The 26,978-nt window shown below is 38.7% G+C and overlaps 3 protein-coding genes and 1 pseudogene across 4 annotated transcripts; 1 reads left to right on the top strand and 3 right to left on the bottom strand.

Moving 5' to 3' along the window:
• Nucleotides 1–982: 982 nt before the first annotated feature.
• On the bottom strand, nt 983–2,577 carry LOC311491332 (signal-regulatory protein beta-2-like; the record flags this gene model as incomplete). Its single annotated transcript, XM_084549237.1, has 3 exons — nt 1,693–2,577; nt 1,268–1,618; nt 983–1,185 (listed from the first exon to the last, which is right to left on the bottom strand). The coding sequence occupies exons 1-3, from the start codon at nt 2,039–2,041 to the stop codon at nt 983–985; spliced, it is 903 nt and encodes a 300-aa protein (XP_084405363.1). The 5' UTR covers nt 2,042–2,577.
• Nucleotides 2,578–4,171: 1,594 nt separating this feature from the next.
• Nucleotides 4,172–17,409, bottom strand: LOC311491331 (signal-regulatory protein beta-2-like; the record flags this gene model as incomplete). Its single annotated transcript, XM_084549236.1, has 4 exons — nt 4,172–4,203; nt 5,081–5,203; nt 5,300–5,650; nt 17,049–17,409. 4 exons carry the CDS (start codon nt 17,407–17,409, stop codon nt 4,172–4,174), a joined length of 867 nt encoding a protein of 288 aa, XP_084405362.1.
• On the top strand, nt 11,275–14,061 carry LOC311492307 (uncharacterized protein). Its single transcript, XM_084550546.1, has 6 exons — nt 11,275–11,938; nt 12,126–12,452; nt 12,541–12,891; nt 13,014–13,139; nt 13,479–13,540; nt 13,650–14,061. The coding sequence occupies exons 1-6, from the start codon at nt 11,896–11,898 to the stop codon at nt 13,770–13,772; spliced, it is 1,032 nt and encodes a 343-aa protein (XP_084406672.1). The 5' UTR covers nt 11,275–11,895; the 3' UTR covers nt 13,773–14,061.
• A 6,377-nt stretch (nt 17,410–23,786) lies between the features above and the next one.
• On the bottom strand, nt 23,787–25,437 carry LOC311491330 (signal-regulatory protein beta-2-like; annotated as a pseudogene). Its single transcript has 5 exons — nt 25,055–25,437; nt 24,630–24,980; nt 24,428–24,547; nt 24,011–24,072; nt 23,787–23,903 (listed from the first exon to the last, which is right to left on the bottom strand). The product of its transcript is annotated as a signal-regulatory protein beta-2-like (transcript).
• Nucleotides 25,438–26,978: the final 1,541 nt, after the last annotated feature.

The raw sequence follows: 26,978 nt of genomic DNA, 5'->3' as shown, positions 1-26,978 counted from the left end.
TTATAATAAAATCATAAAATATACAAACACATATTATGTAAAAGTATAGTATTACTCGTACTCGTCGTCTTCCGCTTATCTGGGTCCGGGTCGCGGGGGCAACAGCTTCAGCAGGGAAGCCCAGACAGCCCTCTCCCCAGCCACTTCAGCCAGCTCCTCCTCCGGAACCCCCAGGCGTTCCCAGGCCAGACGAGAGATATAACCCCTCCATCGTGTCCTGGGTCGGCCTCGAGGTCTCCTACCGGTGGGACATGCCCGAAACACCTCTCCCGGGAGGCGTCCGGGAGGCATCCTTGCCAGATGTCCTAGCCACCTCAACTGACTCCTCTCGACATGGAGGAGCAGCAGCTCTACTCTGAGCTCCTCCCGTATGTCCGAGCTCCTAACCCTATCTCTAAGGCTGAGCCTGAGTATAGTAAAATATCTAAAATAAAGAGCATGTACGGCACAACTTTGTCATAAAACAACTTGCTTTAAAAATAAAAGGGGAAACGAATCTGTTACAATCCTTTACTTTCAAGGAAATCTTAAACCAACATTTTTTTTTTATTGACTCACATTCACATTCAACATTTCACATGAGAATACACACTTTCTTCTGCATTCAACTCGTTCTTCTTTCTTCCTCTTGTAGGTTTCGTTCCAGAGAAACGCAGTGCAGCATAGTTCAGATCATTTTCAGTCTATGCAGCAGATAAAACGGATCAAATAGTCATACTGTTACTTCAGGTTGTTGGGAAACGTGTTCATACAATTACACCAAATCACATTACATGGAATCATTACTTACATTAACAGCAAGTGGTTGGCTCAAGTTGTCTGGTTTTGCTTGTGAAGGGCTGCCCTCTGACCCTAATGATGAATACAAAGAGAAATATTATTCACTTATTCTGACTTTTGGATTAATATCCACAGCTGACTCAACAAGCTAAATTTAAAAATATCAATGAGCTAAAATGTAATACTTTGGTAGAGGTCAGGTTTAAAGTGTGGGTGAACACTTTCTGAGTAAAACCACAACAGTATTAAATATATATAGATACAGTAAACAGCTCTTACCTCCGTATTGTCCACATACTGCTCTTGGAGTTCGACGGCAGATGAGAACGATATTTATAATCACAGATATGGCCAAACAGATTACTGCTACCACCAGCGCAATAAATTCAGAACATGTTGCTGACTCTAGAAAACAAAAATTGTATGAATGTTTTCAAAGGAGATATCATTAGACTTAGTAAGAATGTATTTTGTAAATCAATCCTACCAGCTTCCAGTTTAGTTCCGTTTCCAAATAATATCTCTCCACATGTGGCCACAGCACAGTAGTAAGTCCCAGCATCAGAGGAGCTGATGTTCTTAGAGATGCGATAAACACATCTCTTCTGAGTGTTGGATTTCCTCTCACATTCATTACTTGTATCTCCATCAGTGTAGATGATGTCTGGATGAGATTTATGTGATCCAGCTCTGAACCAGAACACACTGAGATCTCCTGGACACGTCTTGTTCTCAGAGTCAGAGAGGACTGAACACTGGAGAGTCGCTGAGTTTCCTGGATGGACTGGATCTGATACTGTCTGATCAACAGTATAGGTTGATGTCCTCTCAGTGTTTCCTGCTTATAAAGACAAGTTTTAGATCAGTGGCTAAAATATTGACTAACCTTAATGAAATTAGATGATATATTACCTTTTACTAACAAATATGTCCCACTCCATTCAGTATTGCTGAGCCACTGTGCAATTCCACAGTGATAGAGTCCCTCGTCCTCCTGGGTTATCCTTGAAATGGTCAAGTTGCTGAAATTGTTATCATTATTAACTTCCCATCTTGAGTTATTAAACTCTGGTGTATAGTAAGCAGTCGAAGATTTCCGCCATCTCACAATAGTTTTCAGAGTATCTGGGACAGTCTGTTTGTACCAGTGGATTTCTTTACGGGTGATCTCAGTATCAGACAGAGCACATGTTAAGGTAACAGTTTCACCAAGTTCAACTGGTTTGACTGGAGTTAATGTGTCTGAAATGAAAGAAACCATGCAATACACAAAATAGTAAGTGACGATGATGTAAAAAAATCAACCATGCAAAGATAAAATGTATGAACCTAAATAGATCTATTAAGAAAATACTTGCAAAGTCTTAGAAAGCACTCACATCCTTGATGAAGAACAAGCAGTGTGACCCATAACACGATCATCTTGACATTGGCTCTTGTTAGAGACCTTGTTGGTATTTCACTGACTGTTGGCTGTGATGTAATGTGGGATGTCACGCAGTGAAATGCATCTGATTGGTTATCACAGAATACAAATTTAGAAGTGCACTTCCTGCCACATTGTTCTCGTCCAGGTCTTTGAGGATCATAACACTTCTTAGTTATCCAGTCAGTCACTCATTTTTTTCAACAACAAACCTTTTTTACAGACAGTGTTCACTCTTTTTTGTGTGAAGTGTGAAGTCTTCACTGTGAACAGGGCAACGAATTCAGTGATGATATCACAAATCTGGAGAAGATTTCTTTTCTTACGTTTCAGCTTAACAAAGGGAAAGGGAAGCAACTTAAAATCTTCTGTTATTTATTGTTTAGTGGATTATCAAAAAGAAAAGGAGAGACAAAACTTTCACAGATGTCAGCTATGCTCACTAGACAAGCTAAGACAATGGCAACCAGCACCCAAAGTCTGACTGGCACTAACTAATGGAAGCTGATGTTTGTGTTTGTGTGTAAATTTGACCAAGTAGAGCCAGAGATGCCACAGTGCATCAGTCAAACAAAGCTCGATGCTACAAATATTCACAAGTGAGTTTGTACAGAGCACAAGAGCAACCACTAACCAGAAAACCACAAAGCTACCAGTAGCTGCTTGCAAGTGATTATAAAAAGAAGTAACCAAAAGGTTTTCAAATTAGAGAACTGCTGAAATGAAATTACAGTCACCCTGACAACTGAATGAGGGTCACTTTTAAACCAAGAGAAGAGATTACTGTAACATGACTTTAGCATGGGACTGAGGAGCAGAGCAAGCTGTGAGAGGAACCAGTCATGGTCAGGAGCTGGAATGAATGAAACTGAGCCCTGAAGGTTTTATTGGGAAGGAGGGAGATGCAGGGCCTTCATGGATTGGATGAAACTTCTAATGGGGAACAGATCCGTACTGAAGATGAATATTATACATTAATTCAGTACTTTTATTACTATTTTTCATACTCCTCCAGCAGATACAACTTAAAATATCAAAACTAGGGTACCAAAGTTTTGTCTCCTTCATCTGGTAGAGAGTGTAATTACACCAACAAGTCAGCATGTGTATGACGTATGCAGGTTAATCATGGGCTGTACGGTACTGAATATAAAAATGGACAAACCCTCTGTGACGTCAGCCATAAGTTTCCTGGAGCGTGGGTTTTGAAGCTCAGTGTGAATACCATCACTGTCTCTGTTCCCTCATCTGACTCAGCCTAACTCAAGATTAACAGACAGAGAGGTGGAGCGTGAGTGAAGTTGAGATGGGCGGCTATCAACCTGTAACAGCAACCAACTGTCATGTGAAGTGCTCGTCCCTCATTATGTATAACTTAAAGCCTTAAAATAACTAAAATCAATGAGTTGTATAAATACACACACACCATTCATTTTACTATAAATTTTTGTGGGGATTAACTCACTTTTAAAACCAGCCTCAAGTGGCCATTTGATGAACTACAGTTTTTGCAGATTACGCTTTAGCTTAAATTTTTTTAAGCTAAAGCCCAATTTTTAGCCCAGATGATTGCTGCTTGAGGTGAATTTACCTCTGATGGATAGCAGAATATGTTGTGATACCAGGACGATCCACTGCTCAGGTCATGTGATAAAAACACAAATAACTCAGCTGGGTGGACATGCTGAGCTGACAACTGTGGTGTGATCTCCTATTGATATTGCTGATGTTCGGGTCAGTAGAGCCAGATTTTAAAAATATTCCTGGATATGTTGAACTTGGTTTGTAGCACAGAGCTTAGGTTGCTTCTTTGTTGTAGTCGGACTACCTCTGCTAGTTATGTTCTTGGTTTGTTCTTCTAAACGTCTATACACCACACAACCAGCACTGCAATACATAATAATAGTAACTAGTAGTGACTAACAGAACTAGCTATGCTGCACGGGATCTGTTTGCATCATGCGCTTAAGTTTCCCACTGAATGTCACCTCCTATGTCTGGAATCAGTCACACATAAATCCTTATCATTCAGAATTTTATTTTCATAATGTGCATTTACAAATAGCATTGAGATATGACAAGAAAAAAAAAAAGAAAATACATATTTCAGTGTCAGAAGTATGATGAAAAATGTGTACGTTTTAATACTGTAGCTTAAATGCTTTAGCTTTTTTTATTACTTTAAATCTCTTTGTGTTTTTTCTTACAGGAAAAAAAAATAACAACAAGCATATGCAGTCATAATATGATATTGGCAAAACATTAAACACAAAGAAGTCTGCATCACAATTTGGCTTTTATCATGTAATAACAAGCGAGTGAGTAACCCACAACAGTTATTTATTCATTCCCACTGTAAAGGGCTGGTCCACAGAAACACACATTAATCAACATTTAACTTGACAAACAGTACTTTCTCTGGACTTCAGCTCTTCCTTCCTTCTTTGTCTCAGTGCTTTTCTTCCAGAGGTATACAACCTGTGACCAGGCGTTTTCTGATAATGAATAATAAAATAAAAATATTACTTTTTTAATCAGGCTTTTCACACTCAGATGATTCAGCAAGTTTAAATCCACTAGGGGCAAGAGTTGACAATAAGCAGTAGCTATAAACCGTCTGGAGAGCGGCTTTATGCTCTGCTCTGTATTATACAACATTCTTCCAAATCAAACAAATCAATTCAAAATTTAAATGTGAACAAACTAAAAATAACAACATTTGCCACCTCAGTTGTTGACATTGTGTGCTGAAGACCAGTATGCAGAAATGTCTGCTGATATTTTAGTCCAGAAGATGAGATCGTGGTCAGTCTTATCTTGTACAGTTACATTTAATTCCGATTCATTCAGTCCAAATATTTAAACAGAACTTACCGTCATTTTGTTCACATGCTCTTGGAGTTTGGTAACAGATGAAAAGAAAATGCACAATCACAGATATGGCCAAGCAGATTATTGCTACCACCGGTGCAATAAATTCAGAACTTGCTGTTTGATCTAAAAACAAGGAGGAAAAAAATATTATTTTTTTCTGAAAGAGATCAGATTTAATGAGACTTAAAATCACTCTCAGTACTGAGCACAGTATCATACCAGTTTCCAGTTTAGTTCCATTTCCAAATAATATCTGTCCACACGTGGCCACAGCACAGTAGTAAGTCCCAGCATCAGAGGAGCTGATGTCCTTAGAGAAGCTGTAGACACATCTCCTCTGAGTCTCAGATCTCTTCTCACATTCATTACTTGTATCTCCATCAGTGTAGATGATGTTTGAAGGAGATTTATGTGATCCAGCTCTGAACCAGAACACACTGAGATCTCCTGGACACATCTTGTTCTCAGAGTCAGAGAGGACTGAACACTGGAGAGTCACTGAGTCTCCTGGACGGACTGGATCTGATACTGTCTGAACAACAGTATAGGTTGATGTCCTCTCAGTGTTTCCTGCTCAAAACAAAACAGTATTAAAAACTGAGTACTTCCAAACACATTTGTAACATTTTTGAAATCATGTTTAGAAGAACTGAAAAACTTAGTAGATGTAGATGACATTTTTACCTTCTACTAACAAATATGTAACACTCCATTTAGTCTTAATCCACTCTGTGATTCCACAGTGGTACATGCCCTCATCCTCTTCAACTGTCCTCAAAATGGTCAGGTTGGTGATACTGTCATCAGTACTTAAGTCAAATCTTGATTTTAAAACATCTGGTGCATACTCTGTTGTAGATTTTATCAATGTTACAATTATATTCAGAGAATCTCCAACACTCTGCTTGTACCAGTAGATTACTCTATTGCTGAGTTCTTCCTTTGGTATGACACATGTAAATGTGGCTGGTTCACCGAGTTGAACTGTTTTCACTGGAACCAGCGCATCTGAATTTAAAGGAAAACACAGAAAATAATTAAAGAAAAATGTGTATGGTGTGCAGTAGTTCTGCTGAAAAATGATCGCTTTAGTTTGAAAACTCTCCACTGAGAAAACTGTTGTACAGAACAAAAGAGCACTTACATACTGGATGAAGACAAAGCAATGTAATCCATAACAGGACCATCTTGACATTGTGACTTGTTCAGAGACTTTTTGGTATTTCAGAGAGTGAAGGGTGTAAGGAGGTGGGGAGGTCACATCGTAAAATGCATCTGATTGGTTTACTGAGAATAGATTCAAAAGTACACTTCCTGTCACAGTGGTCTCATACAGGGCTTTGTGAATCTGATCACCTCTCTTTCATGTTTTGTAGCAGTCTTCCAGACTGGTTACTTTTGACTGTTTTTAACTGTTTATCCTAGGTGATTGTAACATTCATACACTGACTCATTATTGACAATGGTTGTGACGCTGTGTCCGTCAGAGGAGCCTGAAGGCCAAGTGTGTTGGTTTAGCCTCACAATAAACATACTCGAAAACATCAGTCATAATCACTGCTCTACCCTATGGTGTGGCTAGAGGAAAACCCAAGAAGACTTCAGACTAAAATATTTAAACTGTGACCTACCTGTCTCAGACAAAAACACTGGATCAGGTCAAAGCTCACACGAGTTTGGGAGTTGTAACAAATATGCTGTTGTTGAACTACTTTGAACTGCTCTGGGTCAAAATCTGAGAGTCAATGTGGGAGACATCCAAAAAGAGTGGAAAATAGAAATCATGGCTTTGATTTAAAAAAATCTTATAATCAGTCCATCTAGTCTGAAATCAGGTCTGTAGTGTGAGCAGCAATACATCAACAAGACACAAATACAAGAGAGATTCTTTTTTAGTTTGAGCAAATCAGGGATGTAAGGATTTCTGAAGTCTTGTTCCTGTTTGACACAACCACAGTAATCACGATTCATCATCTGGGAACCGTGATGCACACTTTCTGCCAAGCCAATCTATCCAGCCAGTGTTCACAGAATATGTGAAAACATTGAGGTGATGGTAACGCTAGGGTGATGCCATCAAATAAATTACCTTGTGTGAATGTAAAATTCACAAAGCCTAAAGTCTGTGTCAAACTGAGTTACTCTCTCCCACAAAAAGGAGTGACCCAGTGGCGAGTGGTCATAACCTACTGTTATGCCCCATCTAGGGGTTTCTGAGACACATGATTAAGGCCCCATCTTCCCCAAGTCACATGTGCGTGGCCTAAAGGAGAGCTCGGCAGTCGAGCACTTCACTGGTACAAGTACTGGGGATACTCTGAAATGGATTGCATTTCAGAGTATCCCCATTACTCTGCTTGTACCAGTGAAGTGCTCGGCTGCCGAGCTCTCCTTTAGACATGTGAGAATCGCAGGTTCAACAAGTTAAACCCTGAACCGAAAACAATAAAGTACATTTAGTCCACAAAGAAGTAAAATAAGAAGTCCAAAAGCACAAACATCTAGTAAGCATGCATATTACGTTATAGTCAGAGAGCACTTGCATCCTCGATGGAAAAGAAGCAGTGTAACCCATAACAGGGCCATCTTAAAACTGTGTTAATTAGGAAACCTTTCAATTATTTCAGTCATACAAGGGGGAGTGGCGATCCAAACCACAAAATACATCTGACTGGTTGTCACAGAATGTCCAATCAGAGTGCATTTCCTGCAACACCAGTCTTGTGCTGCAGTGACGTGTATTAAACTATGTTGCATTTTAATAGTCTACTATATGTGTCATGCTTCTCATGTTCAGAACCCTTTTTTTCACTTAAACTCAAAGTTGTTGCTTCACCTCTTTTCACCCTCTGTCTGAAATGCTCCATTTTGTCACCTGTCTGCTCGAGTTTGGTCAGTTGGTTCACTCATAGTGTTTTGATCAACCACTTTGAACATGTGTCTTGCAAAAATGTAGGTGGTGGGACATTATAAGGGAATCCTGGACAGCAAACAAGACACTGAAGAAAAATCTTGAAAGCAAATCAAAGCAATGTGTATATTATTCTGCTACTTGATGATCCAACTCCTGTCTGGTTCTCAGTCGATCTTACTTTGTCTCTCAGGACTTTTCTTTGAACTTTTCTTAGAACCACCACAGATTTGTCATCATAACTGCAGTGGCGGCTCCTGTTAATCTCTCAGGGAGGGGTCCCTGACCTGTTCGATAGGTAAACTGACATCAGCTCACTGGATATTGTCATGTTGTTTTAAATGATTGGTTATTGGTGTTCAACTCAAAGCCTTGGCCTCAAAGCCTTGAGGTAGCCAGATTAAATTCTTATCAGAATGTTAGTCTGATAACACTCCATTGGGATTTCATTATGGTTCATGTTTCAACCATACAATGTATATAAATATGGACATTGCGTCTCCACTTTCTTGCGTTGGCCAAGGTGAGGATGTCTCCACCCGTCGCCATCTTGGCGATACCTTATAATACTGGGTAATTAAGAAATCTGCAAAGAGGTGAAGTGTGATAGAGCTGATGCTTACTTAGAGAGACAGCTAACAACCTGTGATAGTACACACCTGTCACTCAAAGTGTCCACGCACAATTACTCCTAACTTTAACTCTTCATAGGGTGAGGAACCATATTTGGTAATTTCATTGACATTGATTTTCTACATTAAAATAAAAAAAAATTAAAAAACTGTTACAAAACTAAAAGGCCTTTATGCCCTACAGTAACACTTTAGGGTTGAAATGAGTAATTTCCAAGTATTTCAATGAGTGCCCTATCAAGGGTTATGATGCAATACATTTACATGGATGAGTTACATAAAAATGATCTATACATACTGAGACCTTCTTTGTACCAGACTATCCATTTTTACTTTAACGTTTGGCATTCAGACATGGGCATTTACATGGTTTTGAAATAAAAATCAGACCTAGACAGGAGCTAAAATGAGCATTTGAGAAATACACTTCAGAGCAGTACAAGACCAGTGTGGCAGGAAATGCACACTTTGATCGTACATTGTGTGACAACCAGTCAGATCCATTTTGTGGGCTGGAGGCCACGCCTTCTAACACTGAAATAACTAAAAAGTTTCCTAATTAACACAGTCTAAAGATGGCCTCGTTATGGGTTACACTGCTCCTCTGTCATCAAGGATGTAAGTGCTCTCTGGTAATACATATGTAATACGTAATACATGCTATCTAGATTTTTATGTCTATAATTGTTGCGCTGCATTTCTCTGAACAGAAAGCTACAAGAGGAAGAATGATGAAAGGGTTGAAGACGGAAGAATGTGTATATTCTCAAGTTACCTGCTGAATGTGTGTCTTTCTGTGGGCGTATAGCGCTGACCCTTTACAGTGTGAGTTGATCAATGTTCCATCAATGTTCCATGACAAAAAAATAAAAAATAAAAAAGATTGCTTTTATGCTTTTTATGTATTCTTTTTTAGCCAGTATCATGAGTTTCTATATGCTTGTTGAAAATGAAACACCATTGTTTGATTGTTAAACCTATAATAAAGTGCTAACTTGTTACCATCATGTCTGTTTTTATTAGATTAGTTAAAATATGATTTCTGAATTTGCCAGGAAAAAAAAATAAAAAAAATAACAACAAAAACATGACAATAAAGGGTTAAAATGTTATGTGACTGTTTTATGTGTCTGTGAAGATTATATGGTTTGTCAAAAACGGGTTTGTCAACACTGAAGAGGGCAGCAAACAGCAAAAAGACAGAGTTGGCTACAGCAACTAGAAGTAAGGTGGAGCCAAATGGTGCACACAGTGGTGGCTCCTGTTAATCTTTCAGGGAGGGGTAAACTGACATCAGCTTACTGGACATTGTCATATTGTTTTAAATGATTGGTTATTGGTGTTCAACTCAAATCCTGGGCCTCAAAGCCTATGGCAGAAACCATCCTTTAGTGTGTTAGTTTAGCCCCATCCACTAACATAGAACAGGTGGAGCTTCTCTTCTGAGGAACTGTTCCATCATCCATCTTTATATGGTCTATGGTTTCATCCAGTATAGAAAACATGTGACATTAAATGATTAAAGAATTCTTGAGAATAATAATTCTCTTAACCGCTGTTAACTGTTGATCCGTTGAAGTTATTTTGCTGTCAGGATCTTTAGCAACACACGTGATAGAAGATTCTAAACACTTCACTTCTATGACAGCACATGTATGACTATGTCATATGTGAACAGACGAGTCCATCATCACATAAAGCCCACCCAAATGATTTGAAAGGTCCTGCCCAATGACAGATGGGATAGGCTCCCCCAAGATCTTCTATGCAGGAGGATGAGATAATTAGCATTAACAGATAATGAATGAATAAATGTAATCATACAGTATAACTCACTATTTAAATTACATTACTTACTTTTACAATTGCAAAATGATCCTGACAATTCCCACTTCATGGAAAGCAGTACATTCTGACGGTCCTGACCCATTATGTCTCACAGGAACATCTTGATCACTAGCTAAGTACCGGAAGTCATTCAGACGGCATTACAGCATTTGCAGAATAAAATACAAGTCTGTGAGAAAGATCTGGATGATCAAAGAGGTGGACTCGTAGTACTCCATTCCACTTACATCTTGATGCTGACTGGACTATATTCAAAGGCACACCGGCAGTCTACAACAGTAATAGTCACTAACAGCTAGCACTCCAACAGCTCTGAGTGACACTGTGGTTGATTGTGACAGAATAAAACCCTTTCATTTTCCCTTTGGATCAATTGCCCCATGGATAATTTCAAGCCTGCCAAAAGTTATTGGAGCTATCTCACAAAGTGGGCAAGGACCTAGTGACACCCTCAGGGGCTGACAAATGAAACCAACGCCAAAACTGCAGTTTCTCAAAAGGACCCAAAAGAGAGTCAGGCCTGGTACAAAAACACAGTTTTTGGTCTCAAGTGCTATTGCTATCTTCTCTATTTTACCAAGTGTGGGGTTGAATTGTTGTCTAACTCACCTGATAAATGGTATAATGGTTTAAAACTATGCATAATTGAGGGAGGCCACTTTGAGTGACAGGTGGGTACCATCACTTGCTGTTTGCTGTCTGTTGGCCATTAGCCGGGAGTTAGAAGGAGTCCAGTACTGACAAGGTTTGGATGTGCAAAGTCATCCACATCCTGGGGAATCACAGACAGTTTGTTTATCTATAGAGTCAACCATGTGAACACAGCTCTGATCTACCAGACATCTGCGATGAGCATGATCTGTGCTTTGGCCATAATCTGGTGGTTTTGTCTCAGACAGGAAAATCGCAGCTTAAATCTTGTAGTCTGAGATATTGTATACTTTCTCTCTGGCACCACCATGGGGCTAACACATGTGTAATGTGTGACAATAAATGCTTCATGGTTTGCCATAAAAAATAAATAAAATGCACATTAGCTCTATTCTTTGTGAGGCTAAGCCGTCCCACATAGCCCTCAGTCTTCTCTGACAGACACACTGTCACGACTATTATAGATAGAAACAGAATGTAGACTTTTCTTGTGGGACATACCACAAGCAGCACTAGTGACCATGACAATTACTGCTTTAAAAAATAAAACTGAGACTGGAGAATGGTTTTAACAGTGAAAAGGACAAGACATGAAAGAGAGATGATAAAGTGATAAAAAGCCCAGTATATGAGACCAGCGTGACAGGAAGGGCACTTCTGAATATTCTCTGTGTTAACCAATCAGACGCATTTTACAATGTGACCTCACTACCTTCTTACTTCCTTCACTCATTGAAATACCAGCAAGTCTGCTCACAAGTCACAATGTCAAGATGGTCCTGTTATGGATTACTTTGCTTTGTCTTCATCCAGTATGTAAGTGTCTTTTATTCGGTCCAAAAGTTTTCTCAGTGGAGAATTTACACATTAAATAGACTTTTGCACATTATACGCAATATTTCTTGAATTATTTTCAAATTTTTACTCGGAGAATTTACACACCACAAGAAAATATCATAATGATTTATAATTAATGCTTCTTCTGTGTTTTCCTTTCATTTAGATACACTGGTTACAGTGAAAACAGTTCAGCTTGGAGAACCTGCAAACTTTACATGTTCTTTATCCAATCAAGGACTCAGCAAAGAAGAAATCCACTGGTACAAGCAGAGTGTCGGAGATACTCTTAATTTAATTGTGACATTGTATAAATCTACACCACCTAAGCATGGTCCTGAATTTTCTCAATCAAGATTTGACTTAAGTACTGATGAGAGTTTTAGCAACCTGACCATTATGAGGACAGTTGAAGAGGATGAGGGCATGTACCACTGTGGAATCACAGAGTGGATTAAGACTAAATGGAGTGGGACATATTTGTTAGTGGAAGGTAAAACTTTGATTTACTTTAGGTTTTTCAGTCCCTCTTATCCTGATGTGGAAGTACTCAGTTTTTAACACTGTTTTGTTTTGAGCAGGAAACACTGAGAGGACATCAAACTATACTGTTGTTCAGACAGTATCAGATCCAGTCCATCCAGGAGACTCAGGGACTCTCCAGTGTTCAGTCCTCTCTGACTCTGAGAAGAAGACGTGTCCAGGAGATCTCAGTGTGTTCTGGTTCAGAGCTGGATCACATAAATCTAGTTCAAACATCATCTACACTGATGGAAATACAAGTAACAAATGTGGAAAGACATCTGAGACTCAGAAGAGATGTGTTTATCGCTTCTCTAAGGACATCAGCTCCTCTGATGATGGGACTTACTACTGCGCTGTGGCCACATGTGGAGAGATATTATTTGGAAATGGAACCAAACTGGAAGCTGGTAGGATTTTGTGTTCAGTACTGGAAGTGATATACAAAATAATCTGTGTTCACCCAAAGTCTCATGAAATCTCCTCTCTTCCAGAAGCCTTTATATTTCATATTTTTTGTTTCATTTTCTAGATCAAACAGCAAGTTCTGAATTTATCGTGTTGGTGGTAGCAGTAATCTGCTTGACCATTTCTGTGATTATAAATATTATTTTCATCTGTTATCGAACTCCAAGAGGAGTATGTGGACAATATGGAGGTAAGTGTAATATACTGTATCCACGTTTTAAGTTGCTGTGCATGATGAAATGTAACATCATAAAAAACAGGACAAACCTCCAGGCTAAATGCATATATGCTTTTTAAAAATTATTAATAATTCATGTTAAATCATACAGTTGTTGTGTAATTTTAATTCTCCATAATTCTTGTATTCTATCACATACCTTTTTATACCAAACCTTTAGCACATCTATGTCCAGAACTGAATGTGAGAGAACATAATGAATTTTAGTTCTGACATTTTTAAATTAACTTTGTGGTGGATAATAATAAAAAAACGCACATAATATCCTCACGGGTTTTTATTCATCATTAGGGACAGAAAGCAGCTCTTCACAAGTAAAGCAAGATGGTTTGAGCCAACCAGTACATGATAATGTAAGTAATGACACCAAATAACATGAATTGCTGTTATTTTATTGACATGATTCCCAACAAATTAAAGTCACAGTGTAACTGTTTAATGAGGGTTTAATTTACTGCATAGACTGAAGGTGATCTGAACTATGCTGCGCTGCGTTTCTCTGGAGGGAAACCTACAAGAGGAAGAAAGACGAAAGAGCTGAAGACAGAAGACTGTGTCTATTCACAAGTTACATGCAGAATTTGAGATTTAGAAAAAGTGTGTTGGTTTGTAGCTTTTATCACTTTGAAAATAAACGAATGTAGTGATTCCTTTCTAATTTAACCACAAGCGTGCTGTTCTACAATAAAAGGCAAAATCATCACAAAGTTTTTTTATGTTCTGCGTTTCATCTTGTTTTGCGCATGCATAGGTTCTGTGCTTGTTGTGATTCTTTTATGTATATTCTTTTAAGATTGTTGGTTGTAGAGACAAATTCAATTAAATTACTTCAATGTTTCATTAATGTTAAACATTCATACGTGACTGGACGTGAGCTATCTCAGCAACGCGTCTTAGGTTAGACAAAATGTGATCTGTGATAGCAAACGAAGATGCATTAAAACTCACTGTTCAAGCTCAGAGATCCTGATCTCTGGCAATACTGATCATTATTACCTTTTTTTGTGTAAAAGTGCATTTTAAACTATAGCAAACATACAGTTTGAGGAACAGGAAGTACCAGACTGAGAAGTCGTCTGTAGTTACTGGCTAATATGGACAGGAAGCACAATCGCGGTGAGACTCTGAGTAAAAAGGGCGACTGCAAGTATTGTATGAAGGCAGATGTCTGTGTAACTAATGCTTCAAAGTGAAAATATCTGTCTTGAGTAAATAGTGTACTCCTTGATAAAGGTGTGAGCCACAAGTCAACAACATAAAGTGATAAAATACATTAAAATAAAATACCAAACAGACTGTGAGTGGTTTGAAAGTGTTTTCTGTGAGCTGCATAGAGACTAATACTTTCATCTGTCTGTCTGCCACAATGTTCACAGGCACATGACACAGTAGTACTAGTCATGTTTTTATAAACAACACATATATGTGCACTAATTAATAATACATAAGATACAATTTCACAAATAAAGGTAAGAAGACACCTTGCCTCTGTGACTCTTGTTCTATAACCAGTTGTGGTTACATGTTGTCTTTGTATATTCTTGCTAAAGGTTACCTGGAGTTTTGTGGCTTTCTATTTCTGTTCACTACTGGTTACTGTTCACTCTTGTCTGCCAGTGGTTTCTGTTAGCTTATTTATGTGACATCCTGAGGCATTTATTTTATTTTATTTTATTTATTCAGTTTACGGACAGTATGCGTACATGCACAGAAAAAAAGAATAGATGGGTGCATTAGATTTAGCAGAAGCTAATTTCCATCTGTAGTCCTAGTTTGTGCATCTACCTGGAAACTTCATCATCAGTTGCCATTTGTCTGATCCACTCAGGGCAGGGATGCTGGCTGTCACCATTGTTCCTTTGGTTGAATTCACTAAAAAATAAATAATTGTGACAGAAGTGTTTACATTGCTTTCATTTACCTAAACTGAGCTCATAAATCAAAGTTTGTTGAAAACGTCAAAGATGAAGGTATCTGCTCTTTTCTATAGTCAGGGAGAGAATCCTGCTGACCATGTGCATACTAATTATTGTTTCTGAGTGTGTTACATCTGCCTCATCAGTACTGACCCCAGCCTCTGCTACTCCTCCACTGACACAAAGCACTTGAAGAGCAACTGTTTGTCTGCACCACTGCAGGAGTGGACTAATCCTTCTGCATCTTAGTGGAAGCTGGCTAGCTAACAACTTATAAAATCACGTTTGCAGTGGATGAAAGTGAGTAAAGCCTCATCCCAGTTAATATTTAAGAAAGTAAAAATGCCAAAATACTTAAAACTAACTTGCTGTTCAAACATTTATTGCCTAATTTATTATTTACTGATGGCAGTCGGTTTCAGTTTCATCACGTTAGCCACAAAGTACAGGAAGAACAGTCTTTTCAGTGTGCTATTTCCTGTTCTTTTGGCTGAACTCTAACATGCACATTTGATAATGTGACCAGAACAATTAGAGGCTGTGCTGCAGGATCTCTAACAGCGAGAATTTCTATGAAGAGTTTTACCATGGGCAGATAAGATTTTCTCTATTAAGTAAATACGTGTCACTGAGATATGTCATCCAGTCATTTATGAATGTTCAACACGAACAAAGCGTTTAAGTCATTTTAATGAATTTGTCTTGACATCTCACAATCATAAAATCATGGAATATACAAACACATATTATGTAAAAGTATGGTAAAATATCTAAAGTAAAGAGCATGTACGACACTATTTTGTCATAAAGCAACAGGTTTTTTTTATTGACTCACATTCACATTCAGCATTTCACATGAGAATACACACTTTCTTCTGCATTCAGCTCTTTCTTCTTTCTCCCTCTTGTAGGTTTCCCTCCAGAGAAACGCAGTGCAGCATAGTTTAGATCATCTTCAGTCTATGCAGCAGATAAAACGGATCAAATAGTCATACTGTTACTTCAGTTTGTTGGGAAACGTGTTCATACAATTACACCAAATCACATTACATGGAATCATTACTTACATTAACAGCAAGTGGTTGGCTCAAGTTGTCTGGTTTTGCTTGTGAAGGGCTGCCCTCTGACCCTAATGATGAATACAAAGAGAAATATTATTCACTTATTCTGACTTTTGGATTAATATCCACAGCTGACTCAACAAGCTAAATTTAAAAATATCAATGAGCTAAAATGTAATACTTTGGTGGAGGTCAGGTTTAAAGTGTGGGTGAACACTTTCTGAGTAAAACCACAACAGTATTAAATATATATAGATACAGTAAACAGCTCTTACCTCCGTATTGTCCACATACTGCTCTTGGAGTTCGACGGCAGATGAGAACGATATTTATAATCACAGATATGGCCAAACAGATTACTGCTACCACCAGCGCAATAAATTCAGAACATTTCGCTAGAAAACAAAAATTGTATGAATGTTTTCAAAGGAGATATCATTAGACTTAGTAAGAGCGCATTTTGTAAATCAGTCATACCAGTTTCCAGTTTGGTTCCATTTCCAAATAATATCTCTCCACATGTGGCCACAGCACAGTAGTAAGTCCCAGCATCAGAGGAGCTGATGTCCTTAGAGAAGCTGTAGACACATCTCTTCTGAGTGTTGGATTTCCTCTCACATTCATTACTTGTATCTCCATCAGTGTAGATGATGTTTGGATGAGATTTATCTGATCCAGCTCTGAACCAGAACACACTGAGATCTCCTGAACACGTCTTGTTCTCAGAGTCAGAGAGGACTGAACACTGGAGAGTCGCTGAGTCTGATACTGTCTGAACAACAGTATAGGTTGATGTCCTCTCAGTGTTTCCTGCTTATAAAGACAAGTCTTAGATCAGTGGCTAAAATATTGACTAACCTTAATGAAATTAGATGACATATTACCTTTAACTAACAAATAAATAGTCCCACTCCATTCAGTATTCCTGAGCCACTGTGCAAATCCACAGTGATAGAGTCCCTCGTCCTCCTGGGTTATCCTTGAAATGGTCAAGTTGCTGAAATTGTTATCATTATTAACTTCCCATCTTGAGTTGGAAAACTCTGGTGCATACTCAGGCGTCGAAGATATCCACAATCTCACGATAGTTTTCAGAGTATCTGGGACAGTCTGTTTGTACCACTGGATTTCTTTACTGGAGATATCAATATTAGACAGAGCACATGTTAAGGTAACAGTTTCACCAAGTTCAACTGGTATGACTGGAGTTGATGTATCTGAAATGAAAGAAACCATGCAATACATAAAATAGTTAAGTGACAATGATCTAAAAATCTACCATGCAAAGATAAAATGTATGAACCTAAATAGATGTATTAAGAAAATACTTGCAAAGTCTTACAAAGCACTCACATCCTTGATGAAGAACAAGCAGTGTGACCCATAACACGATCATCTTGACATTGGCTCTTGTTAGAGACCTTGTTGGTATTTCACTGACTGTTGGCTGTGATGTAATGTGGGATGTCACGCAGTGAAATGCATCTGATTGGTTATCACAGAATACAAATTTAGAAGTGCATTTCCTGCCACATTGTTCTCGTCCAGGTCTTTGAGGATCATAACACTTCTTAGTTATCCAGTCAGTCACTCATTTTTTTCAACAACAAACCTTTTTTACAGACAATGTTCACTCTTTTTTTGTGTGAAGTGTGAAATCTTCACTGTTACGGCCCTAGTGCCGCTGTTGGTTGCCCGTTCTCCTCCTCCAGGTGATCCTCTTACCAGCGGTAGGTTCCACTCAGTTACTCAGCTGATCATGGTTAAAGAGTGGGGGAGGGGAGAGAAATGGTGGACCACAGTGGTGGAAACGTGAGGCTGACTTTGTTTGTGGTGACTGTATTAACTCTGAAGTACTGGCTACTCTTCTGTCGAAAAGACGTTATTAATGTTTATTGATTTTCCTGTGCCCCCCCCCCCCCCCCCCCCCCTCCCCGTTGTGTTTTTGGCTGTCTGTTCTGGTATGTCGTGTTTAGTTTGTGACCAGCAAATTTTTTATGTTTTTAAATAAAGAAACACTGTTTTACACACAGTTATCAGTCTCTGTTTCCTTTTCCTTTTCCCAGGAACTATTTTCTTTTGTATTCCTCCCCTCATCCCTGGTTACACACTTGGGAGGTAACATTCGCTGTGAATAGGACAACGGATTCAGTGATGTTTTCACACATCAGGAAAAGATTTTCTTCTTTCTTCCCAGCTTAACTAAGGGAAAGGGAAGCAACTTCTTCTTCTGTTATTTATTTAGCTCAGTTATTTTTTGTTAAGTGGATTATCAAAAAAGAAAAAGAGAGACAAAACTTTCACAGATATCAACTATGCTCACTCGACAAGCTTAGACAATGGCAACCAGCACCCAAAGTCTGACTGGCACTAACTAATGGAAGCTGTAAATTTGACCAAGTAGACCCTCAGATGCCTCAGTACATCAGTCAAACAAAGCTCAATGCTACAAATATTCACAAGTTTCTACAGAGCACAAGAGCAACCAGTAACCAGAAAACCACAAAACTACCAGTAGCTGCTTACAAGTGATTAACCAAAAGTGTTTTCAAATTAAAGAACTGCTCAAATGAAATTACAGCCGCCCTGACAACTGAATGAGGGTGACTTTTAAACCAAGAGAAGAGATTACTGTAACACGACCTGAGCATGGGACTGAGGAGCAGGGCAAGCTGTGAGAGGAACCAGTCATGGTCAGGAGCTGGAAGGAATGAAACTGAGCCCTAAAGGTTTTATTGGGAAGGAGGGAGACGCAGGGCCTTCATGGATTGGATGAAACGAGTAATAAGGAACAGATCCGTACTGAAGATGAATATTATACATTAATTAAATACTTTTATTACTATATTTCATACTCCTCCAGCCGCTACAACTTAAAATAGAAAATCTAGGATGCCAAAGTTTTGTCTCCTTCTTCTGTTAGAGAGTGTGATACACCAACAAGTCAGCATGTGTTTTATGTATGCAGGTTAACCATGGTGTGATGCAGGGACGATCCACTGCTTAGGTCATGTGATCAAAACACAGACAACCCATGTGCGTGGACATGTTGAGCTGACAACCACTGTGGTGTGATCTCCTATTGATATTGCTGATGTTAGACTTAGTGGAGCCAGATATTGAAAATATTTCCAGGATATGTTGAACTTAGTTTGTAGCACAGAGCTTAGGTTGCTTCTTTGTTGTAGTCGGACTACCTCTGCTTGGTATGTTCTTGGTTTGTTCTTCTAAACGTGTATACACCACACAACCAGCACTGCAATACATAATAATAGTAACTAGTAGTGACTAACAGAACTAGCAGTGCTGCACAGGATCTGTTTATGGGCTGAGGAACCATATATGGCAACTTCAGCACACATTTAAATTCCGTCCCTGTGCCTCTCAGTGAGGTTTAGAAGCCTGTGGTTTTCACCCAGATAATCAGAGAAGATCAAGTCAACATTCTCAGGTCAAATCATGTGGTCTGCAAGGTCCACCTCTACATGAATGCTGAGCGTAACTGCTTTATTAGGTACCATGAAGAAGTGGCCTAATGTGACAATGTTTATGTTGACAAGTGCCTGAATCAGCACTTATGTTCTAATGATCTAAATACATGTTTACATTTGTTTACCACTTCAGGGCAAGGAACCATCTTGTTGCTTGATCTTAAAAACATAAAAAGACAGTATAAATGTTTTCAGAGGAAATTTCATGAGACTTTGTGAGAACATATTTTATAAATCAATCCTACCAGCTTCCAGTTTAGTTCCATTTCCAAATAATATCTCTCCACATGTGGCCACAGCACAGTAGTAAGTCCCAGCATCAGAGGAGCTGATGTTCTTAGAGAAGCTGTAGACACATCTCTTCTGAGTCTCAGATCTCTTCTCACATTTATAACTTGTATCTCCATCAGTGTAGATGATGTCTGGATGAGATTTATGTGATCCAGCAAACAGTATAGTTTGAAGAACCCTGTGTGTTTCTTAAGTGATACAAAAAATGAGATCCACTGGCACATTTGAATAATATTCTAGAGATATGTGTCATGACACAAAAACTCTTGATAGTGTGGAAATATAAACAAGGTTCCAGGTCAGACTATGTTCTGGCTAAAAACTGCTTAGGAACAAAAGAGGGTAATATACCAGAAATGACTTAAAGTCATTAAAGATATTAGAGCAGTGCAGTAAGTGGTTCTGGGTCTACAGTAATTCTAAAACATTGGCATGAACAGATGATATAATTACCTTTTAATGACAAATAGGTCCCACTCCAGGTACTCTCAATTACTTCAATGACTGCACAGTGATACATTCCCTCATCTTCTTGAATTGTTTGTAAAATCATCAAATTACTTATATTCTCATTATCTTTTACTTCCATTCTTGAGGCAGAAAATGCTGGTCCATACACAGGCTGCGTGTATTTCTGTAGTCTTGCAATTAATTTCAGCATATCCCCGGGACTCTGCTTGTACCAGTGAAGAGCACCACTGGTAATCTCTTCTTTAGGCCACGCACATGTGAATGTTGCTAGTTCACCAAGTTGAACTGTGGTCACTGGAACCAGAGCATCTGCAGAAAATAAAGAAACACATGAATCAATAAAGAGCATTTAGTCACATGGTAATACAATTATAGACATAAAAATCTAGATAGCATGTATTACGTATTACATATGTATTACCAGAGAGCACTTACATCCTTGATGACAGAGGAGCAGTGTAACCCATAACGAGGCCATCTTTAGACTGTGTTAATTAGGAAACTTTTTAGTTATTTCAGTGTTAGAAGGCGTGGCCTCCAGCCCACAAAATGCATCTGACTGGTTGTCACACAATGTACGATCAAAGTGTACATTTCCTGCCACACTGGTCTTGTACTGCTCTGAAGTGTATTTCTTAAATGCTCATTTTAGCTCCTGTCTAGGTCTGATTTTTATCTCAAAACCATGTAAATGCCCATGTCTGAATGCCAAACGTTAAAGTGAAAATGCACAGTCTGGTACAAAGAAGGTCTCAGTATGTATAGATCATTTTTATGTAACTCATCCATTTAAATGTATTGCATCATAACTCTTGATAGGGCACTCATTGAAATACTTGGAAATTATACATTTCAACCCTAGAGTGTTACTGTAGGGCATAAAAGACTTTTACAGATTTTTTAATTAACCAGTATTATAAGATATTACCAAGATGGCGATGGCCCGAGACATCCTCACTGAGCTTCAGAACTGCCCTAAAGGAAACGGTTGGGACTACACAGGGGTATTTATTTATTTATTTATTTTTTTTTTATTTAGCTGTGAGAACATAGCTCTGTCTGATCTAAATTACCAGGCCCCTGATATGAGCAATCTCTGAGATTTGGCCATGGTTTAGTATTTGTTGTCTGTGACAAGATAAATATTGATGTCTGAAGTATTTTAGATGGTTCCCCTGCCATCGGTCTGACATGTGTCATTTTGAGTGATGATTGGTTTGCCAAGAAATTTCCTAAAGAAAATGCACATTAGCTCTGGTTTCTGTGAGGCGAAACCATCTCAGTGAAGATAGATCCTGATCTTCCTGCGCAAGTAACACACTCTCTCTGGACTTCAGCTCTTCCTTCCTTCTTTTTCTCAGTGTTTTTCTTCCAGAGGTATACAACTTGTGCCCAGGCGTTTTTTGTTAATAAATAATAATAAAAAAAAAAAAAATTACTTTTTTAATCAGGCTTTTCACACTCAGATGATTCAGCTAGTTTACATCCACTAGGGACAAGAGCTGACAATAAGTAGCTATAAACCATCTGGAGAGCGGCTTTAAAACAGAATGCGCAGGTTTTCTCCGGGCACTCTGGTTTCCTCCCATCATCAAAACATGGGTGCTGATTTATGTGACATCCTGAGGCATTTGTGCATCTACCTAGAAACTTCATCATCAGTTGCCATTTGTCTGATCCACTCAGGGCAGGGGTGCTGGCTGTCACCATTGTTCCTTTGGTTGAATTCACTAAACAATAAATAACTGTGACAGAAGTGTTTACGTTGCTTTCATTTACCTTAACTGAGATCATAAATCACGTCAAAGATGAAGGTATCTGCTCTGTTCTACAGTCAGGGAGAGAATCCTGCTGACCATGTGCAGACTAATAGTTGTTTCTGAGTGTGTTACATCTGCCTCATCAGTACTGACCCCAGCCTCTGCTACTCCTCCACTGACACAAAGCACTTGAAGAACAACTGTTTGTCTGCACCACTGCAGGAGTGGACTAATCTTTCTGCATCTTAGTGGAAGCTGGCTAGCTAACAACTTATAAAATCACGTTTGCAGTGGATGAAAGTGAGTAAAGCGTCATCCCAGTTAATATTTAAGAAAGTAAAAATGCCAAAAGACTTAAAACTAACTTGCTGTTCAAACATTTATTACCTAATTTATTATTTACTGATGGCAGTCAGTTTCAGTTTCATCACGTTAGCCACAAAGTACAGGAAGAACAGTCTTTTCAGTGTGCTATTTCCTGTTCTTTTGGCTGAACTCTAACATGCACATTTGATAATGTGACCAGAACAATTAGAGGCTGTGCCCCAGGATCTCTAACAGGGACAATTTCTATGAAGAGTTTTACCATGGGCAGATAAGATTTTTTTAAGTAAACACTGAGATATGTTCCCGAGGTAGCTCACTCTCCGTGCCAGCTCCTGCTTTGGCTCATGTTCCTGTTCTTGCGGCGGCTTCTGATCTTGTTCCTATTTCCGTGCCGGCTCCTGTTCCTGTGCCTTTACCCGAGGCCCTTCCTGTCCCCGATCCTGCTCCTGAGTGGCCTGTCCAGTCTGCACTCCCTCCCAGCCTCCTCCCAGAACTCTCTGTCATGTCTGCCCGGCCTCCAGGCTGTCCCCCGAACTCTCTGTCTGTACTGTCATGTTTTGGTGATTAGTTTTTCTGGGGGTGCTGTTTCCTGTTTTTGGTGTCCTGTCTCGTGTTACTCCCTGTGTTTTCCCGTTTGATTAGTTCATTGGTTTCTCCTTGTGTGCTCCACCTTGATTTGTTTCACCTGTGTCTCATCACCCTTCTGTCCCCTGTGTGTGTATAGCCCTGCCTTTGCTCTCTGTCATGTTTGTTGGTTACTTGTCTGTATTCTTGTCACCCTGCCATGTTCATGTCTCCTAGTGGTTTGGTTTTGTCACGTTTGGATTACCTGCCATTTCTGCAGCGCCTTTAGTTTTGTCTTGTTTTTTATTTATTTATTTTTTTTGTTTGTTTGTTTTTTATTAATTAAATAATTTTTTGTGCCAACTCCTGTCTCAGCCCACTCTGTCCTGCATTTGGGTCCAACCCCATTACCCACTGACCTTCCTGACAATTTAAAGATTTAATTGCATTAAAACAACAATAAAATCCTCAGTTAAGATGCATTTTTCAGAAAAAAATAAAATTTTGTTTTACTTTTTTTGATTAGATTAATATTTCTAGATTATATAAAATATACGAACGCATATTATAGAAAAAATCTTTATGTAAAATAAAGCGCATGTACACCGGGATTTTGTCATAAAACAACTTTAAATACAATGAGAAACAAATCTGTTACAATCCTTTACTTTCAAGTAGATCATAAACCAACATTTTTTTTATTGACTCACATTCACATTCAACATTTCACATGGGAATACACACTTTCTTCTGCATTCAATTCTTTCTTCTTTCTCCCTCTTGTAGGTTTCCCTCCAGAGAAACGCAGTGCAGCATAGTTCAGATCATCTTCAGTCTATGCAGCAGATAGAACAGATCAAATAGTCATACTGTTACTTCAGTTTGTTGGGAAACGTGTTCATACAATTACACCAAATCACATTATATGGAATCATTCCTTACATTAACAGCAAGTGGTTGGCTCAAGTTGTCTGGTTTTGCTTGTGAAGGGCTGCCTTCAGACCCTAATGATGAATAAAAAGAGAAATATTATGGACTTAATCTGACTTTTGGATTAGGATCCACAGCTGACTCAACAAGCTAAATTTAAAAATATCAATGAGCTAAAATGTATTACTTTGGTAGAGGTCAGGTTTAAAGTGGCGTGGGTGAAACATGAAATATGGAGACTTGAAATTACACAAAATTGTGTAATTCTACATTAATTATTAATTATTAATATTTATCTATAAATTTATTTTATTTAGGCTAAAGGTTTGTCCTGTTATGTATGATGTTACACTATATCCATTGAACAAAACTTTCTGAGTAAAACCACAACAGTATTAAATATATATAGATACAGTAAACAGCTCATACCTTCAGATGGTCCACATACTGCTCTTGGAGTTCGACGGCCGATGAGAACAATATTTATGATCACAGATATGGCCAAACAGATTACTGCTACCACCAGCGCAATAAATTCAGAACATTTCGCTAGAAAACAAAAATTGTATGAATGTTTTCGAAGGAGATATCATTAGACTTAGTAAGAGCGCATTTTGTAAATCAGTCATACCAGTTTCCAGTTTGGTTCCATTTCCAAATAATATCTCTCCACATGTGGCCACAGCACAGTAGTAAGTCCCATCATCAGAGGAGCTGATGTTCTTAGAGAAGCTGTAGACACATCTCTTCTGAGTGTTGGATTTCCTCTCACATTCATTACTTGTATCTCCATCAGTGTAGATGATGTCTGGATGAGATTTATCTGATCCAGCTCTGAACCAGAACACACTGAGATCTCCTGAACACGTCTTGTTCTCAGAGTCAGAGAGGACTGAACACTGGAGAGTCGCTGAGTCTCCTGGACGGACTGGATCTGATACTGTCTGAACAACAGTATAGGTTGATGTCCTCTCAGTGTTTCCTGCTTATAAAGACAAGTTTTAGATCAGTGGCTAAAATATTGACTAACCTTAATGAAATTAGATGACATATTACCTTTAACTAACAAATACGTCCCACTCCATTCAGTATTCCTGATCCACTCTGCAACTGAACAGTGATAGAGTCCCTCGTCCTCCTGGGTTATCCTTGAAATGGTCAAGTTGCTGAAATTGTTATCATTATTAACTTCCCATCTTGAGTTAGAAAACTCTGGTGCATACTCAGGCATCACAGATTTCTGCCATTTCACAACAGTTTTCAGAGTATCTGGGACAGTCTGTTTGTACCAGTGGATTTCTTTACGGGTGATCTCAGTATCAGACAGAGCACATGTTAAGGTAACAGTTTCACCAAGTTCAACTGGTATGACTGGAGTTAATGTATCTGAAATAAAAGAAACCATGCAATAGATAAAATAGTTAAGTGACGATGATGTAAAAAAATCAGGCATGCAAAGATAATACGCATGAAACTACATAGATGTATTAAGAAAATACTTGTAAAGTCTTAGAAAGCACTCACATCCTTGATGAAGAACAAGCAGTGTGACCCATAACACGATCATCTTGACATTTGCTCTTGTTAGAGACCTTGTTGGTATTTCACTGACTGTTGGCTGTGATGTAATGTGGGATGTCACGCAGTGAAATGCATCTGATTGGTTATCACAGAATGCAAATTTAGAAGTGCATTTCCTGCCACATTGTTCTCGTCCAGGTCTTTGAGGATCATAGCACTTCTTAGTTATCCAGTCAGTCACTCATTTTTTTCAACAACAAACCTTTTTTACAGTGTACAGTGTGAATAGGACAACAAATTCAGTGACGTTATCACAAATCGGGAAAAGATTTCTTTTCTTATGTCCCTATCTAAGGAAAGGGAAGCAACTTAAAATCTTCTGTTATTTATTGTTTAGTGGATTATCAAAAAGAAAAAGAGAGACAAAACTTTCACAGATATCAGCTATGCTCACTGGACAAGCTAAGACAATGGCAACCAGCACCCGAAGTCTGACTGGCACTAACTAATGGAAGATGACGTTTGTGTGTAAATTTGACCAAGTAGATCCACAGATCCCTCAGCACATATGCACATAGCTTAATGCTACAAACATTCACAAGTGAGTTTCTAAAGAGCACAAGAGCAACCAGTAACCAGAAAACCACAAAGCTACCAGTAGCTGCTTGCAAGTGATTATAAAAAGAAAGCAAGTAACAAATAGTATTTTCAAATTAGAGAACTGCTGAAATGAAATTACAGTCACCCTGACAACTGAATGAGGGTCACTTTTAAACCAAGAGAAGAGATTACTGTACCCCGACTTTAGCATGGGACTGAGGAGCAGAGCAAGCTGTGAGAGGAACCAGTCATGGTCAGGAGCTGGAATGAATGAAACTGAGCCCTAAAGGTTTTATTGGGAAGGAGGGAGATGCAGGGCCTTCATGGATTGGAAGAAACTTGTAATGGGGAACAGATCCGTACTGATCCGTACATTAATTAAGTACTTTTATTACTATTTTTCATACTCTTCCAGCCGCTACAACTTAAAATATCAAATCTAAGGTGCTGAAGTTTTGTCTCCTTCTTCTGTTGGAGAGTGTAATTACACCAAGTCAGCATGTGTATGACGTATGCAGGTACAGCATGGGCTGTACGGTACTGAATATAAAGATGGACAAACCCTCTGTGACGTCAGCCATAAGTTTCCTGGAGCGCTGGTTTTGAAGCTCAGTGTGAATACCATCACCGTCTCTGTCCCCTCATCTGACTCAGCCTAACTCAAGATTAACAGACAGAGAGGTGGAGCATAAGTGAAGTTGAGGAGGGCAGCTATCAACCTGTAACAGCAACCAACTGTCATGTGAAGTGCTCGTCCCTCATTATGTATAACTTAAAGCCTTAAAATAACTAAAATCAATGAGTTGTGTAAATACACTCACACCATTTTACTATAAATTTTTATGGGGATTAACTCACT

This window comes from Chelon labrosus, assembly GCF_963514085.1.
Source record: "Chelon labrosus genome assembly, chromosome: 8".
NCBI classification, from domain to species: Eukaryota; Metazoa; Chordata; class Actinopteri; order Mugiliformes; family Mugilidae; genus Chelon; species Chelon labrosus.
This window is presented reverse-complemented; position numbering and strand designations above follow the sequence as displayed.

Bases quoted from the DNA above. Each gene is read 5' to 3' on its own strand.
- LOC311492307 (XM_084550546.1), top strand. From the start codon at position 11,896: ATGGTCCTGTTATGGATTACTTTGCTTTGTCTTCATCCAGTAT. The intron at 12,453-12,540 runs GTAAAACTTTGA...TGTTTTGAGCAG, and splicing joins GACATATTTGTTAGTGGAAG to GAAACACTGAGAGGACATCA. The intron at 13,541-13,649 runs GTAAGTAATGAC...TTTACTGCATAG, and splicing joins GCCAACCAGTACATGATAAT to ACTGAAGGTGATCTGAACTA.